This window comes from Centroberyx affinis, unplaced genomic scaffold (assembly GCF_046629955.1).
Source record: "Centroberyx affinis isolate AG114_WGS23_722 - 3 ecotype Tasmania unplaced genomic scaffold, CSIRO-AGI_Caff_v1 ptg001131l_1, whole genome shotgun sequence".
In the NCBI taxonomy this organism is placed as follows: domain Eukaryota; kingdom Metazoa; phylum Chordata; class Actinopteri; order Beryciformes; family Berycidae; genus Centroberyx; species Centroberyx affinis.
This window is the reverse complement of record NW_027279670.1, coordinates 1,036,180-1,052,372: the sequence shown is the minus strand read 5'-3', so window position 1 is coordinate 1,052,372 and position 16,193 is coordinate 1,036,180. Positions and strand designations below refer to the sequence as shown.

The window sequence follows — 16,193 nt, the reverse complement described above, 5'->3', positions numbered from 1 at the left end:
ATATATTGCTCAATAAATATTGTAATGTTATCTTGTCTGGTGTTTTTTTTCATATGAGAGACTTCTCAAAAATTACTTCATTAGTAGTGAAATCTCAATCCTTCTAATACTGAGCTGTAGAAAGATTTTTTTCTTAGTTTAACATTTAATGGTGCTATGTCCTCAACCAGATTTGCACGCACCCAGAAAATCTGATTTTCTGATCATACGTGACACCAATCTGATTCTGTTCATTGAATCAGATATTTTTGTTATCAGATTTGAAATTGGGTCATATCAGATCCAATTATTTTGGCCGTAACAGTGAAAAGTAGAGCCAAAGTTAAGATTCTTCGTCTTTTGCTGCAAACCCACACCCAACATGAAGAAAAAATAAAAGGGGTTTCTAATATAGACCTAATAGTGTGTTAACACCTTTAATAGTGTGAGTATTTTAGAGTGTAAATGAGCTGATTAAAGCATCAGGTGCACAGCTTGTATTAAGCTCCATGAGATAAACCAATTCATGGAAACATCATGATTTTCCTGTGTAAATAGCCATGAAACAAGATCTGTGCAGCATAGAGATAAAATGTTTTTTTGTTTCCATGTAAATTCAGCCTGAGAAGAAGCAACTACAAACAGAATCCTTTAGGCAGTGATGAATTATGCATCGAGCCATCAGTATAACAAATAAACCACAATCGCTTTCATTTATTTGGGCTAGATTTTCATTTTAATAAAGCTGCAATCCATATTTTTTCCCCAATACCTTCGACTCAAACATTCTACTTAACGTGTTAAAATTGTCGATTACATATGTTTATACAGTATAACCCCAATTTGTAATATTCTTGTTTATGTTCTATTTTTAAGTTTTGATTCTATTTTTCCTCTTGTATCCTATGTAATATTTGCCTGTATCCTATGTAATATTTGCTGTAACAACCAAATTTCCTCAAAGGGATCACTGAAGTTTCATCTTATCTTAAATGTTAATTACTCTCCTTTGGTCAGTTTTATTTTTAAGCATGACTGATGCATTGTGTGTTTGAAGCTGAGCGGGAGTGTCTGGACAGCTGCCATCAGTCTTTTTATATCAGAGGAAAACATTATATAATTTCTAAAGTGTATAAGTGATTTCTGCTGTCTAAGAGTCACCCTGATACTGAAATAATAAAAAAAAACCATCTAATCATATTTTACAACCTATCTTACTGACTGAGCAGAAAAAAAGACACCACCTTGTTATGTCAGCCTGCTATGTTTTATGACTCAGGTCAATAACAGTGAACATGTGGCAAAAATCATGGAGCAGGTAAAAACACATTGACATTCCTGCACCAACACAGTATGCATACATTCTGCAATTATTTAGGTCTAGAATATGATTAAGACAAGCACATCACAGCTGTAATAGCTACATATGACAGCAATATAAAGTGTCAGGAGAGCATTGATAAGCCTTGTGCGATTCTAAAGTGCATCTTAATGTGATTTTACAGTAATATCTACAAAAAATATGTGCACATTCTCAAGCATAACAAGGACAAAAGTACAATAGGTAGCAAAAGCACTGAAGCTGCTTTTCTGGAAAAGCCTCTTAAATACATGGCTTTACGAGATAAGAGGCCTGTTGATATACGAGACAAGAGGCCCGTTGATATACAGTATTAGCAGGCTGTTGTCTAATTACATTGTATAAGCATCATCAAGTACATATATAATAGAGAATTCGTATTTTGGTAAACCTCAGGATTTCCCTTTACTACAACATTCACAGTCAGCTAAACTGATCATACACTAATTGAGCATCCTATTTGAGGAAGACGTGTTACAATTACAGAAAACCTATTATTTGAGCACCATAAATCACCAGGTTCTGGTTCTGATAATATAAACTGATTCATCAATATAGATGAGACTGACTGGTTTTAGCTGCAGCTGAAGATATATTGGTCATTTTTGTACTGGCTGCTCTTCTAGGCCCAGGCAAAAAACAATCACCACGAAAAGTCGGCTACTTTTTTCTAGTTGCAAAAAAAACCGGTGCATAGGTTCACGTTACATCATAGGAGCTCAGTAAACAAACCAAAGGAAAGAACGGGTGCAGCTTTATAAATTACTGATGCATTATCATTCTTTTAACAGTGTTATTTCCCCAGAAGTGATTTCCTTAGGAGCTTGTTTGCGATGGTTTGAATTGGGTTGTGCAAGTGAGGTAGAGTGATTGTACAGTCAAGACGGCATTAGGCACTGCTGTTTCTGTGCAAAGTGAGCCATATTGGACATATGAGCTGGTGGTGTTTGCCTTCTTATATAGTTCCTGCATCACTCTTATTCACCTAGAAACCCTTTAGATGGCAGTCACCATATGCAAATAACATACAGTAGGCTCCCTGGACACTCAACTGGCCTGAAAGTCTATAATTTTGTTTATTTATTTCACAAGCTTGCTGGGAAGTTAATTCCAAAGTGATGAATTGCTTCAATTCAGGACATCTGCTCTCAAGACAATGTCCCACAGCAGATCTTCTTATTAAAGTCACTAATGTAAAATAGGCACCACTTCACCAGCTGGAGATCTTCCCCTGTTTTCAATCAGGTCCTCTTTGGTTTTCCGAATGCAGGTGAAGATTTCCTTGAAAAGCACCTTGTACTCTGGCTGGTGGAAGTCATCCTGGAAGTCCTCCGTGTCTCCGAGCGCTTTGGCCTGGCTGCGGCGGAGAGACGTAGAGCCGGCGGAGGAGGAGGAGGGGGGGGAAGATGCCTTGGCGGTCTGGACGGCCTTGTGGCTCTGCCCGTCCTCCTCGTCTTCGTCCCGCCCGGCCAGGTGGCAGCGGCGCAGAAGCTCGTCGTACTTCACCTGCAAGGCACTGTACTGGGCGTCGACCTCGTTGAGCAGGGAGATGCCGCGGTACTTCACCACCTCGGCCCGGCGCACACAGGAGCGCTCGTGGTCGTACAGCCTGTCGGCGGCCTTCATCGGCCTGTCGCTGTCCCGGCGCTTCAGGACCCACGGGCTTTTAGCCACCGGCGCCTCGCCCTCGCTCTCCTCCTCGGGCTGGAGGAACACAGAGTCGGGCAGCAGGCTGTGAGCGAGGTCCGGCCCGGCGGATCTGGAGGAAGACTCTGCTCTCCACAGCTGACGCAGCTCCTCAGACTCACACTCCAGCTCGGCTAGTCTAGCCTGAAGAGAGAAGAGTCAGTGTTTAGAAAATAGATTGTGTTGAAGAGGAATGAAACAACTGAACTTTGAGTGACGGGAGTTTCAGAAGGGCCAAGAATGACTTAATGAACTAATCAACCTGGAACTTAGCCAAGTCAGTGATGATTTATGGAAATGATGATGATGGAACATGGCAGTGTGATCCTTGTGCTGCCATAAATAAACTGACAGGAATGGTACGGGACAAATAAAGCTGAAGACTCACAGGTCTATCACTTGAGTGACCGAGTGTGTATGTGTGTATAATGTGTGTGTGTGTGGCAACAAACACATGGGTGTGAGAGTCTTTTGTCAGACATACCTGACACCTCTCCATCCCCGCCAGCTGCTGCTCCAGCGCTGCGTTCTCCCCGGCCAGCAGGTCGGCCTCTCGCTCCGCCTCCTCCCTCCGAGCGCGCTCACTGGCAAACTGGGTCTGGAGGGAGCGGAGGGAGCGCCGCAGCGACGCCTGCTCCTCCTCACGCCACGCGAGGTCAGAGGGCAGGAGGGGGTCGTCTGAGAGGTCGTCCGGGTCGTCATCGGAGAACCTGTGTAGGGTCAGAGACAAAGTAATGATGCTGCTTCTAATACAGCAGTATCACCTGAACAGGAGTTATAGCTACATATTGTACATTTTCTACAGGCTTCACACTCACTTTCCATGTTTAAGTTCCATACTTTTTTCCAGACCTTGATTTCTGAGTGGATTTGAAGATTTCTGTTGGTGTTCAATATGATGTATATTGATACACTTGGCTAATATCACTGCCAACTCAATCAATAGTTAGTCGTGGACATTTTTTCTTCTCTTTCACAAATATCTTAAGCATTTTATCTGTGGCATTTCTACTTTATTAGGCAATATAAAGAGGAGTGACAGGAAATATAGAGGAGAGAGAGAGAGAGAGAGACAGATGATGACATGTACCAAAGGTCATGATCCAGGTTCAGCCTCATGACACCTAAATAGCAGCAAATTCATATTTTTGAAAAGACCTCAAGGGAAACGGAGCGTTGGGATTGACATAAATGAAAAAAAAACAACACTAAAACCAGACATGACAGAGGCACAAGCAGAAGATTAAAACAAGTAGTGACATGAGACGATAATAAACAGCAGATACACCGACGCATGGAAAGTATTGCAGTGTCAAGAATCAAGAACTTATCAGTAGGGCTGAGGAGATTAGCAATTAGGTGAAGGATCCATATCGGCTTCAGAGAGAGAAAGTCCCCCCCTGCTCGGACTTTGACCCCAGGCTTCCAGCCACATGCAGGGCGCCGCGCTGTTGTGGCGTGTCTATCTGTTTATCAGTGCGATTTCCGCGCTCTGACCTGGATAGCGTGGGAGAGCAGCCCTAACAGGATTACACAGAGCGAGACTGGGCTCAAGCTAAGAGAGAAAGCGCTGCACGGGGAGACGGTCCAGGCCGGGAGCAAGAGAACTCAGCGTGACACTTAGAGACTAGGACCGCTCTGCTTGGACCTGTCCAGCCGCCAACAAGTACGATAAGCACATACAGAGTAGAACTAATGCCTTGCAGTAGGATTTGGTGCTTGAAGATCAGTCTTACAAAGAGCTATTAGATCGGTAACAGTGCCAAAATGTTTTTCCTCCATGTAAAGGTAATGTGTTGTAGGACCAGTGTCCTCAAAATGTTTAATGAAGGTTGTGTGTAGAGATGGTACAGTAACACACAGTAACAAGAAGCAGTGAAGCTGGCTAATTTCCTGCCATAATCACCATGATATATTAAACATAACATTATGCTAAGGAGGTCATTAATTAAGCTAATTAGCAACTGTAATAATCCTTAATTGATGTATTAATTAGCAACTATTTTTCAATGTCATACCTGTCTTCACAGAACACATGGGTGGTATTAATAAGAAGAACTCCGTATCTTTAAGCATTAAGGAGTTATAGTAGTTTCAAGAAAATCACTTGTTCCTCATTAATATGCAAATGCATGCAGCAATATAAGCACTCTCCTGTGCTATTACTCCAGAATAGTCTGTCTTTGAATTTTCCTCGCTTTTGTGAATGTGTGCAATTTGGATTAAGAATACATCCAACTGTTTTAACTCATTTTTATGGATCTGACATTGCATTTTGCTCATTGTATGCATCCTGTGTGAATCACATTCATATGTGTGTTTCCTCACCTGAGTGTGTTTTGCAGCTCTTTGAGACAGGACATGCTCTGAGTGCTGCGGGATCGCCACATGTCTCTGTGGGCAGGCTTCTGAGGCTGAGAGGGGCTGGTCTTCAGATCCTCCACCTGACGCTGCAGGTCCTCGACCTGGGTCTGCAGCACCTCCACGGTTTCTGTCAGCCTGCACAGAGAGAGATCCATAAGGTTAATACTTCAGTCCAGATGTCTCCTACAGCATAGGTTCTTATTGCTAACTGCTGCGACTATCCTCCCTACCTGGGGAAATCTGTCCATAATGTATATGTGTGCATGTTATTTGCTCCTGCCCATAGATACATTAATTCAATCATGTCCTGGGTCCACTAAGATTCTTTTTCTGAGCAATCCTGCAATTTTTTCTGCCATTTTCAATAAGGAAAAAGCATAGGTGGCTGCTGTTCCCAGTTGTTTTTGCTCAGAACAATTTTGTTTGTGTGACTGCTTTGTTTCCACCTTTCAAGAATGATAGGTGAGAAACTGTCATAGAAACAAAACCCACACCTCACCAACCCTGTACCCCTGTGTGTCCCAGTGCCATGCCATTGCTTTGAGAACAAGAAGCCTACTGGCACCTTGTTGCTGATAATCCACATCTCCTCTCTTACCCCTGGATCTTCTGCTGGGCGGCCCTGTTATCCAGACCCAGCTTGTGGTTGCTCTGCTCCAGCTCTCTGGCCGACACGTCCAGCTGCTCATACACCTTAGCATGCTGGTCATTCACTTGCCTCAGGAGGTCCACCTGCTTCGTCAGGTACTGGAGGACACAAGGAGGACAGAGAAAGTAGAGACTTATGCATAATCCATTGGTCAGTCTATAATAAAGTCCATAATAATGAGGCATCCTGTTGGCTCAGATGGATAAGGCACATGCCGTGTGCTAGTCAGCTGAGATCCAACTCATGAATGTTGTTGCATGTGTCTGCCTGCACATACTCTCCCTCTGCACAATATCTAATAAACCAGCAACGCCCTAAAATCTTGTAAAAGAATTCAGAATGGCAGTCAATGTTGCTACAAAACTGGGAAAACAAAGATGCACTGGGATGAATGATGGTATGGTATGATGGTATGATAAACCTCCCATTTCTATTAAGCCTGAGTACATACATCTGGATGGTTAGGTATAAGCAATGTTGTTTGGTATATAAAATATCAAGAGAGTCAGTACTGGAGAAGTCAAACTACCAGAGGACTCAGTAGTCTATAACACTACTTGTCTGTACTTGCCACAAATATTTTTCTCTTCAAACACACTAAACAAAACATGACGCATGCATGAAGATGAAAAATCTTAAGTTCAGTTCCCTTCCCATCAACAGCTGAATGTTTCTCAAATCTTGAATGGATACACACAGGCCTACAACACAGAGTTTGATTGACATTACACAAGAATCTTTATGTTTCCCCCTCTCTTCCCACATCTCCACCTCTTTAAGGACATTTTATCTTATCAGTCGAAGCAGTGAGGACACTTTGAACCTTAAAGTCATCTCAGCTGGCCCTTGGACAGCCGCAGACAGCAAAACACTGAACATCAATTGCAGACATTGACAACAGAGCCGCCGTTACGATAACGGTTCAATGTCAAACTACGCAATGCCTTGGCAGGTACATTCAACATGAGCAGCAGATACCGTCAACATATTCTCATAGACTTTGGGGAATGACATGCGACATGTGAACTGGAACTGGATTCAAACCTGTGACGTCACAAGTGTACTGTAAGGGTCTTAGCTGTCGCTGATCCACCATCATGCCCCCTTAAGAGATTATTGTGTCTGTCAGTTTCAGTGACGCGGGGGGGAAGGATTTACCACCAGACACCCTGACCTGACCCCACTCAAGGAAATTGAAATCAGATACGAAATCTGTAAACGCAAAACCATAATTAAATATTGAGTTTCCATAACTTTGGTTCAAAATAATACCTTGCATGGATGTTTTGGTCAAAGGTCTATTGGAAAACTTGCATACACTATTCTCTATCTAGTTCTATAAACAGGGTGAAAGGGAGGGAAGATAAGAATACAACATGTTTCATTTTTCTTTTTGGTGAAAATGAGGCCTTTGTAATGGAACATAACCCAAGAGAATACATAGTGTGATTTAATCTCTCATGGTACAAACTAAAACTGAGCTTAGGAGGAAATCAATGGAATTTTTTGTAAACCAAAGAGCGTGTTTCATTGCTTCACACCTCTGACCAGGGCAACAGGACTTTGGGATGATTTGGGATGATGTTAGACAGTTAGACAGACAGACAGACACTCTTGTACCTCGATCTCCTGCAGTTGCTCCTGGTTGGTGGAGTACATCTGCTGCAGCCCCTGCTCCAGCTCCCTGTTGCGCTCCAGAAGAGTCTTCCCCAGCTCGGCTGCCAGGTGCAGGTCTGCAGGGGAAGAACTGTTTAGTCTCACTAATGGAGAAGTAGTAGTAGTGGCGGGACGAGCTGGCGGGACAGTCAGGCACCCGCCAGCTTTGTCAAGATTTGTTTTTGACAGGGATCCAGTGGAGGGAAAACCCACCTGGACTCTTTCATTTGTGGAATAGGGTTTATATACCTTCATAGGCTGAAATGAAACTTAGTGACATAAGTTTATAGCATGCATCATAGTAGGTAGTGTCAAACTGATAGATATAGGGTCTTTTAATGAATGAGGATAGGGTGTTTGAAGGAAAACAATAATGGTTTTCTGAAAATATAATTGATTTTGTTCATATTGGTGGTGATTTGCCTGATGATGATCACCCACAATTATCTTGTCCCTGATCATTTGTTTCATCTAGGCAGCTCTCCTAAACGATTTTAATTGGTTAATAGCAAGGAATAAAAAATCCAAGTTGTATCAGACTGACAATAAATACTAAAATGACTCACATTAGGTCTATATTAGGTCTATCTTAGATCTATTTACCTAAACATAAACATTAGATATGGACAAAGCCATTAAGATAATGAAGGCAATGGAGACAGGAACCATGAGTAATTTCCAAATGCACTTGATTAGAGGCAGAGCTTTTCACTTGCCGCATAAGGTATGAGTGTGTGACACAGGTCTGCCTCTCGTGCACATTCAAGGTGCTTCATTCTTCCACATTTCACTACAACAGCGTGTAGCTATACTACAGAGAGCAGACGATCTAAAAAATTAATATCACACCTGGTTCATAAGATCACATAGCAATAAGGTCTCATCTGCCCAAACGAATCACCAATAAATCATCATAATATTCCCATAATATTCCTATTGGGATTATTACATTATCTGATTATTTTCTGACTCATTTATCTACACTGTGTCTGTAATAGTGCGTTTATAGTGACCTTATCACACTTTGTGGTGTTTTTAAATCTCCTGTAATATCATCACCCCATATATTATATCCCCCATATAATATTCCCATTGCTTTTATATTTGTACAGTATATAGTATCCATCTTTTTCATAAGGGTGCAGGGACAAAGAATGAAAGGGAACTGTACCATGTTCAAGGTCTTGCTTGTCGTACCACGGTTCCTCCTCCTTGATTTCAAATTCTTCCTCCACGATCATGTCTGTGAGCATCTTCACCGGGAACCGGCGTCAGTCAGTTTAGGTCTGCTAGTCTTTTCCCATGACAGAAATATAATTTTAGCCGTGCTGATCGGTACAACACGCGCCAAGCCTTTCGCCGGTCTCCGTTGTCTGCCTGCAGCCTGCAGCCGACACCGGTGTGAACTGAACACCGGGCAGGAGCGGATATGAACGGCTACTCGCCTGCTGATGACACCGCGCCGCCACATTAGTGTCAAGTCAGCTAGAATGAGAAGGGAGACTTCCGCTCATATATTTCAAAACAAAATCCTTATTGCTCAATGTGTTGCAAAGGTGTGTGAGTAATGGCCTACAAAGTACCCAAGGTGAAAAAAACAGAAAATGCTTACTGAGGAATCTCTGGTAGGCTACATGAGACTAATGACAGCAGAGATTGTAGACTATTTTAATTGCATACATTTTAATTTGTCATGCTTATACTGAACCATTGAAAAAATGGATTTGTTGACTTCATTCAAAAATTTAATTTGTAGGGCACAATTTGAAATTGAATGCAGCGGTTTGAAGAATGTGAAGCTGCCAACAGTGAAACAACACTCTTCGCTCAGCCAATCACAATCCATGTGGCTTTGTTCATCTCCTGTGAGCATGAAAAAAATCAAATGTATGCAATTAAAATACAATCTCCGCTGGCACTACTCTCTTTACATATTACACAACGGCATATAGGCTACAGCATAGCCACATATGTGTATGCAAGATGCCATACATGGGCCTGCCGAAAATAGGCTGCATAAAGAAAGACTCTCAAGGCTTACCAAACAACTTGGAAAAAATATCCATTACCCCTGAGAAAGTTAATTGAATATAGCTGCGGCCCAATTGTTTCTACAGAATTCCCATTCTAGACTTTTTTTTCGATAACAGACATCCTTCTGATTTCTGGTAGACTATGTTTTCTATCGTGTTCAGGACATCAAATGTAAATCAGTAACCTTAGTTTTACCTGTCCATGAGGCACACCATCAGGAGATATCATGCACCATAATACAAAACAATCTTTTTAGTAGATATTTAACAGCTATAGTTTAATTCCATATAGCCTATAATCAAATGATTCTGGTGTTTTGTTTTTATCTGGTTTTTGTTGTTCGATACTTACACTTTCCCCAAAAGGTGACAATTTTTGCTTTTATTTTGAAGGCCAAATCGCCTATTTCCGGTATTATTCTGTCTCTCGCTGGCTGACTTGACGCAGCTCGCGCCACCGTGTGGGATTGGTTCTTCCCTTGGAAACCGCAACGCACTACTGTAGGCTAGTTACCGGCCTCCCGCAGTGGGGCGGTGCAGGGCCGCTCCTACATTTTGGGGGGGCCACCATCACACCCACCCCTATCAACCCCAACTTGTTTCACCACCACAATAACATGGAAATATTAATTGCAAATATGAACATGGTGTTTAGGCAGTTTCAGTATGGTTATCATAATCAACGAATAACACATTTTTCTTTGATTTTTTTCATATAAGAAATCAAGATCACAAAATCACAGCATAGTGTATTTGTGTAGGCTATTCATATTTTACAATATTTAGGACTTGATAAACAAGACAGAACAGAGATAACCATTTTTTTTATTTGAGAAAATATTTTTACAGCACCAGAAATAACAAGCCATTGATTTTTACAGAGCTTGGGTGAATTCTCCTCCCAAAACTCCTTTTCAGTCTTCATCCTCTAGAGAGGGAAAGCTACATCTGATGTAGTGGAGCCTCAATATGCAGTGAGTGTTTGCTTTTTGCCTCAGATAGAAGGTATCACTTCATTGGCAAGATAGTAAAACACATAACAACAAATGAGGATTCTCTACATTTTTCTGGTTTTTTGTAAGAACACAGTAACTCTTAAAATGGCGAGTCCATATTTAAGCCAGAACTTGAATGTACAGAGCAGGTATTCCTATTCAAATCAACATACTTGACTGGTCATTTGGCAGCTACAATTTAGGTGGCTGCCACTGCATATTTTAAATTGTTGGCAAGAAAATGAGCCTGATGGGAGACTCAGAAAGCTAATTTTACCATACCAAAAGCATCGTTGAGCTTATAGTGGCAGTTGTGTAGATAACTCCAACTGTGTGTCTACGACTCTATCTACAGTAAAACAATGTCTCCTTGGTCAAGTTAGGAAGAATGTATATAAATATCTTGTGACATAGATGGACTTTGCTTTGCTGTTTGCTGTTCATTTGCCTTTTTTAGACCTAGATTTCCCCAAAAAAATCCAATGTGCAACATTGTTTCATGTTGCATTTAAACGTTGCACATTTTAACTAACTGAATGAACTGCGTGCATCAAAGATAGTCTACTTATCTATAGAGAAACTCAACTGAATTGTAATGAAATTATATTTTGATAAGGAATCTTAGTCAAATGTAGACCTGACCAAGGCCCCATGACATCCTTAGTGCTGTGTCAGTACTCCATAGACACCAAATTAGATCAAATTACATTGGGAGATAAGCCACTCTTGTGATATTTGAGGTGAAAGTCAACAGAAAGGACTTGCAAGATACCATAATGTGCATTGCAAACATGATATGCTGTTTGATCAGTTGGTGGCAGTATAATCTCATGCACTGCTCTGAATGTTCCTGTCTCCACCTCAGCAGAACATATAGGCCTGCTGTAACAAAACGGTAGGCTCTATCCCTATAAGGAAGGCACATTGTAGTCACACACACACACACACACACACACCAACAATCTAAATTATTTATGTGAAATCACTAAATTAAATTATTATCTTTATAATATAATTATAAATATTCAAATATTGCAGAGTGTTAATCTGGTTATAAAATGCCCAAACTGCCACACAACAGAGTTCAGCTTCATCCTCTTACAGCAGCACTGACAGACAGGCAGACAGAGGAACACATCCTCCATCCTCTCTGACCAACATCCCTGCCAACAGCCAGAATATGATGATAAATGATCTGCTGCTGTGGACCCAGGGGATGATGGGTACAGCATCAGCCTCTCTCTCTCTCTCTCTCTCTCTCTCTCTCTCTCTCTCTCTCTCTCTCTCTCGCTTTCCTTTCTCCCTTTTTGAAAGTTGTGCAACACATCCTTCAGTTAGTTGCTGAGCGAGGAGGATGTGTGTGTGTGTGTGTGTGTGGTTGGGAGTTGTTTAATTTTAATGTGTCAGGTACTTTCCTTTCTGTTTGTATGGTTTTGCCATATGGTGTTTTTTTCTGTTGTATTTGGTGTTTATTTTAGCAAACAAAATTACATTTTATAATTTCCTTCCTCAAAATTATTTCACTTACCCCTCTCTGTGTCTTTCAGCTATTTTTAAGCCTTATTTTAAAGTGCGATACATGCGATTTTACTGCTCCATAGCACAAAATGAGCATAATATATCTGCAGGGGGTTGATGGGGTTTGTGATCAATATCAGTGACTCAACGATTACTTCGCCATGCAGGCACTGAGAATTCTGGCTTTCAAAAATCACTTTCTGGCCCGTACGCTGTTTTGGAACAGAAACTCCCTGCACACTGGCATTACAAGGCACCCCCCCCCCCCCTCCCGCCCGGCCCCTTCTTCTGGCATTTCCAACTGCTCAGCGATGAAGGATGGTGTGAGTAACCGGCAACGCAAGACATTTCAGAACTGAAAGCTAAAAAGCCCTGTTCTCAAGCCAAAAAAGCAAATGACAAAGCGATATTATTATTACAGCATTTTGCATCATGATATACAGTATTTCCTCTTCACTAGACGTTTCTGTTGGATCTGTGCTGATGCAGCTGGTGATTCAGTGCCTTGCTCAAGGGCGTTTCTCTGTCTGGTAGGTGTCACTGTTACTCACTAGCCCCAGTCAGACTCTTTTGCAGTCACAAGCCCGTTTCGAAGCTCCTGAAGAGCTTCGGGCTGCCTCCATGTGCTCCACCCACAGTGTGTTCCCTCTCTTCCCGTCCTCTCCTCTCCAATCCTCTTCATCCCACCGTCTGTGTCAGTGACAGTCGGGGAGATGAGAGGCGCAGAAGGAAGCCGGAGTGAGGCTTCGGCTCCGCGGGGAATCGGCTGATAAAATAGCTGTGATCTATTTTTTTCCCGCAAGAATCAACACTCTTGTTTGTGTTTCTCCTATCCGCGCTGTACCCGTGGCATTTTGCTTTTATTCACTCTGTGCTGCCTTTTCATTTTAGATTTCATGGGGTGTGAAATGCCAAACGACTAAATGGGACCCCATCCACCTCTTATATACCCCCCCCCCCTCCTCCTACCTCATCTCATTGTCAGAAAATGATTAGAAGTGTATCTCACATGCAGACAGGGTATCCAATCATCTTTTCCCTGGCAGTGAAGGCATCTCCAAGCAGCAAAAGTGTGTGTTTGCAGGGAAAGTGAGGTGAAAGTCAGATAAAGAAATTGAAAATATAAAAGGGGAGAAAGAGAGAGAGAGCGAGCAAAAGAAGAGGATGATTACTACTGTGCTCACCGGCCCATTCACACATTCCCACTCACGCCTGCAGCGGTGTGCGTTAGTAACGGCGCGCCTTGCACTGCCTGGCAGGGAGGCGGTGATATTATGGGGCGGCGGCAAACCAGTAATGAGTCGTTAAAAAGAGAGATTTGGAGCTTTACTGATCCGTTTCCATACCAACTGTCTTAGCTGTGGGGATTGGAGCCTCTCTCATGTGACGGGTTGGGGGGGACGAGGAGGAGCGAGGCTGGAGGGGAAGGGGGGTGGGGGGTATAATGGGATTTGAGGAAGTGCTTCTGGATACTACTCACGCACGCACACACACACACACACACACACACACACACACACACACACACACACAATACATATGCCAAAACCTCTCATTGTGTGTTTTTATTCTGTGTGTGCATGCATGTGTGTGTCTATGAGAGGCCTTGTTTTAAGTTAATCTTCAAAGCTCTTCCCTTTTTTCAGCACATCATAACAGCACATGTAGTCAGCACCCCAACGCCTATAGCCATTCAAATTTATTATGACTATTTAAACAATTCTGCTCATTTTCTATAGCCCGGCACACCAGTAGATGTTTGCATTGCCTTTTGTTCCCGGCTCTTATACAAACAAGTCAAGGATGGAAATATACTTGTGAGCCACTCACATTTAGAGCCGTTGTGTTGCTATGACAACCAGGCGTTTGCAAAAAAAAAAAAAAAATCTGCGTGATGCCAACTCTCATCCAGCATCACATACGGACCGCATGCAAAAAGAGAGACAAAGACACTGGCAGAGGAAAGCCAGTGTGTGTGTGTGTGTGTGTGTGTGTGTGTGTGTGTGTGTGTGTGTGTGAGCAGAAAGAATATAGCATTACAAAAACACTGCCAGTCTATCCTACTCCGTTTACTAGATTGTTTACACCAGATATAATGATCTACAGACAGAAAGTGAGACTAAGAATGAGGGATTGAAAGAGAGAAAGAAAGACGAGGGAGACAGAGTGAGAGATAGAGAGAGAGACAGAGAGAGATAGAGAGATGGTGATAAGAGAAATTGGATTTGGGTTGGAGATAGCGAAACTGTTATCACTGAACGGCAACATCAAAGACATCATCGGCTGTTGGAAAACAATGAAACTTTTTTTTGGGCGTTTTAATTTTACGAGTAATCTCACCCCGGGGCCTGTGGGTAAAACTAACTCTGTGAAGTCGATGAGTTTAGCTAATCTCTCTCAACACAGCTGCGGGGGGAGCGCAGCAGCACAGGGACAAAACTTATTTTAAAGCTTTTTAGCTCTCTTGGAGGTGGGGACTCCGCCTATAGCCTGGGATAACCCCCTTAATCCATTAGATCACAAGTAGTTCCTTGTTATTTTGGATTAATCAGAGAATCCCTGCTCTCACACACTCAAACTACAACTGCTCAAACTACAACCAAGTGTTTTCACCTGGATCCAAGAGGAATATGAGTGCGAGTGTTATCCAAAGGCTTCTGCACTTCAGGCCTACAAGTTGTCACCACTATTGAAAAGAATGACTGACAGCTGTCTCCTGTTCAGATCCTGTCTACTCCCTGTGTGAATGAAAAGAGACTTGGCTGATGTGACATCACATACTGTGCTGAGACAGGGGAGAGGACGCTTGATGGTGTGTGTATGTGTGTGTGTGTGTGTAGAAGAGAGCAGAGACAAGAAATTCCTGTCCCACAAAAGCCATCCAATTCATTCCTTTTGTTTGTGAATGAGTTTGCTCCAAATGCATTCAGACGTTTTTTGTGATTGTATCTTGCTGTTTGGACAGGGCTAATTAATCCAGTAAGTTTCTGAATACACACACAAGCTAGAAAAGCTGAGCGGACCACTTCTCCCACAGCACCATCACTCTGCTGCGCTGCTGGCCCAGGGAACTGCTGAGCAGAGTGAAAATGTCCTGGCAGTTGGCTGTGTTTTCATCTGTACTGATATGAAACGTTTCTTCCAGCATCAGCTTCAAATCCTGATACACGGGCCACATTCTGAAGCAATGCATTTAGGCATTTTGTCAACAAATATTATCAAATAGTACATATTTCTGTGATATTTGCAGACATTGCAGCCCAAAATCTTATCCACACTGATTTTATCCCTGTTTCTGCTATAAAGACAATAATGTCTATTTATATTTCCTCAAATAGCTGCCCATGTATCATCACCTTTACTAACAGGAGCTGGCCATAAGCAGCCTTTGGATGGATATAGGGATTCTACTATTGCTCGATTTTTCCAAAGCCTCACAATAGTTTTGATTATTGAACATACACTGCTTTCCTCTACAGACAGAGGCAAGGCCTCCCCCCTTGCAGCTCACTTTATAGAAAAGAATCATCCCATACTGTGTTATATTGGTTTAGAGACGAGGCAGGGATCTAGATAATTTATTATTGCAACAAGAGGCTTACTGGCTAAACTACTTAGACACACTCATGCTTCATGGTCACAGTATTGATTTTGATCTAAAATGGGGTTTTTTTTGTAATAGTTGTGTGGATCCCAGTGATTATATGTTCTGACTTAATGTTGTCTGTTTGGAGCTCTATAGTCCTTGTATGAAATAATATTAGGACAAATTTATTCATTCGTCCTTCTTTGTTCTTTCGTTCGTTCGTCCGTTCGTTTGTTTGTTCGTTCATTCATTCATTCATTCATTCATATGTATATATGGTATGTGTAGGCTATGTCTCTGTATTTATTTCCATGTAAATTTGTAATTCTAATGTTGTGTCTTAATGGTAATTGTATGGCATAATGTA

The 16,193-nt window shown here is 42.1% G+C and overlaps 1 protein-coding gene across 1 annotated transcript; it reads right to left on the bottom strand.

Moving 5' to 3' along the window:
- Positions 1–731: 731 nt before the first annotated feature.
- On the bottom strand, positions 732–9,048 carry LOC139647975 (cerebellar degeneration-related protein 2-like). Its single transcript, XM_071524000.1, has 6 exons — positions 8,866–9,048; positions 7,659–7,771; positions 5,988–6,136; positions 5,354–5,524; positions 3,510–3,735; positions 732–3,169 (listed from the first exon to the last, which is right to left on the bottom strand). Exons 1-6 carry the CDS (start codon positions 8,945–8,947, stop codon positions 2,528–2,530), a joined length of 1,383 nt encoding a protein of 460 aa, XP_071380101.1. The 5' UTR covers positions 8,948–9,048; the 3' UTR covers positions 732–2,527.
- Positions 9,049–16,193: the final 7,145 nt, after the last annotated feature.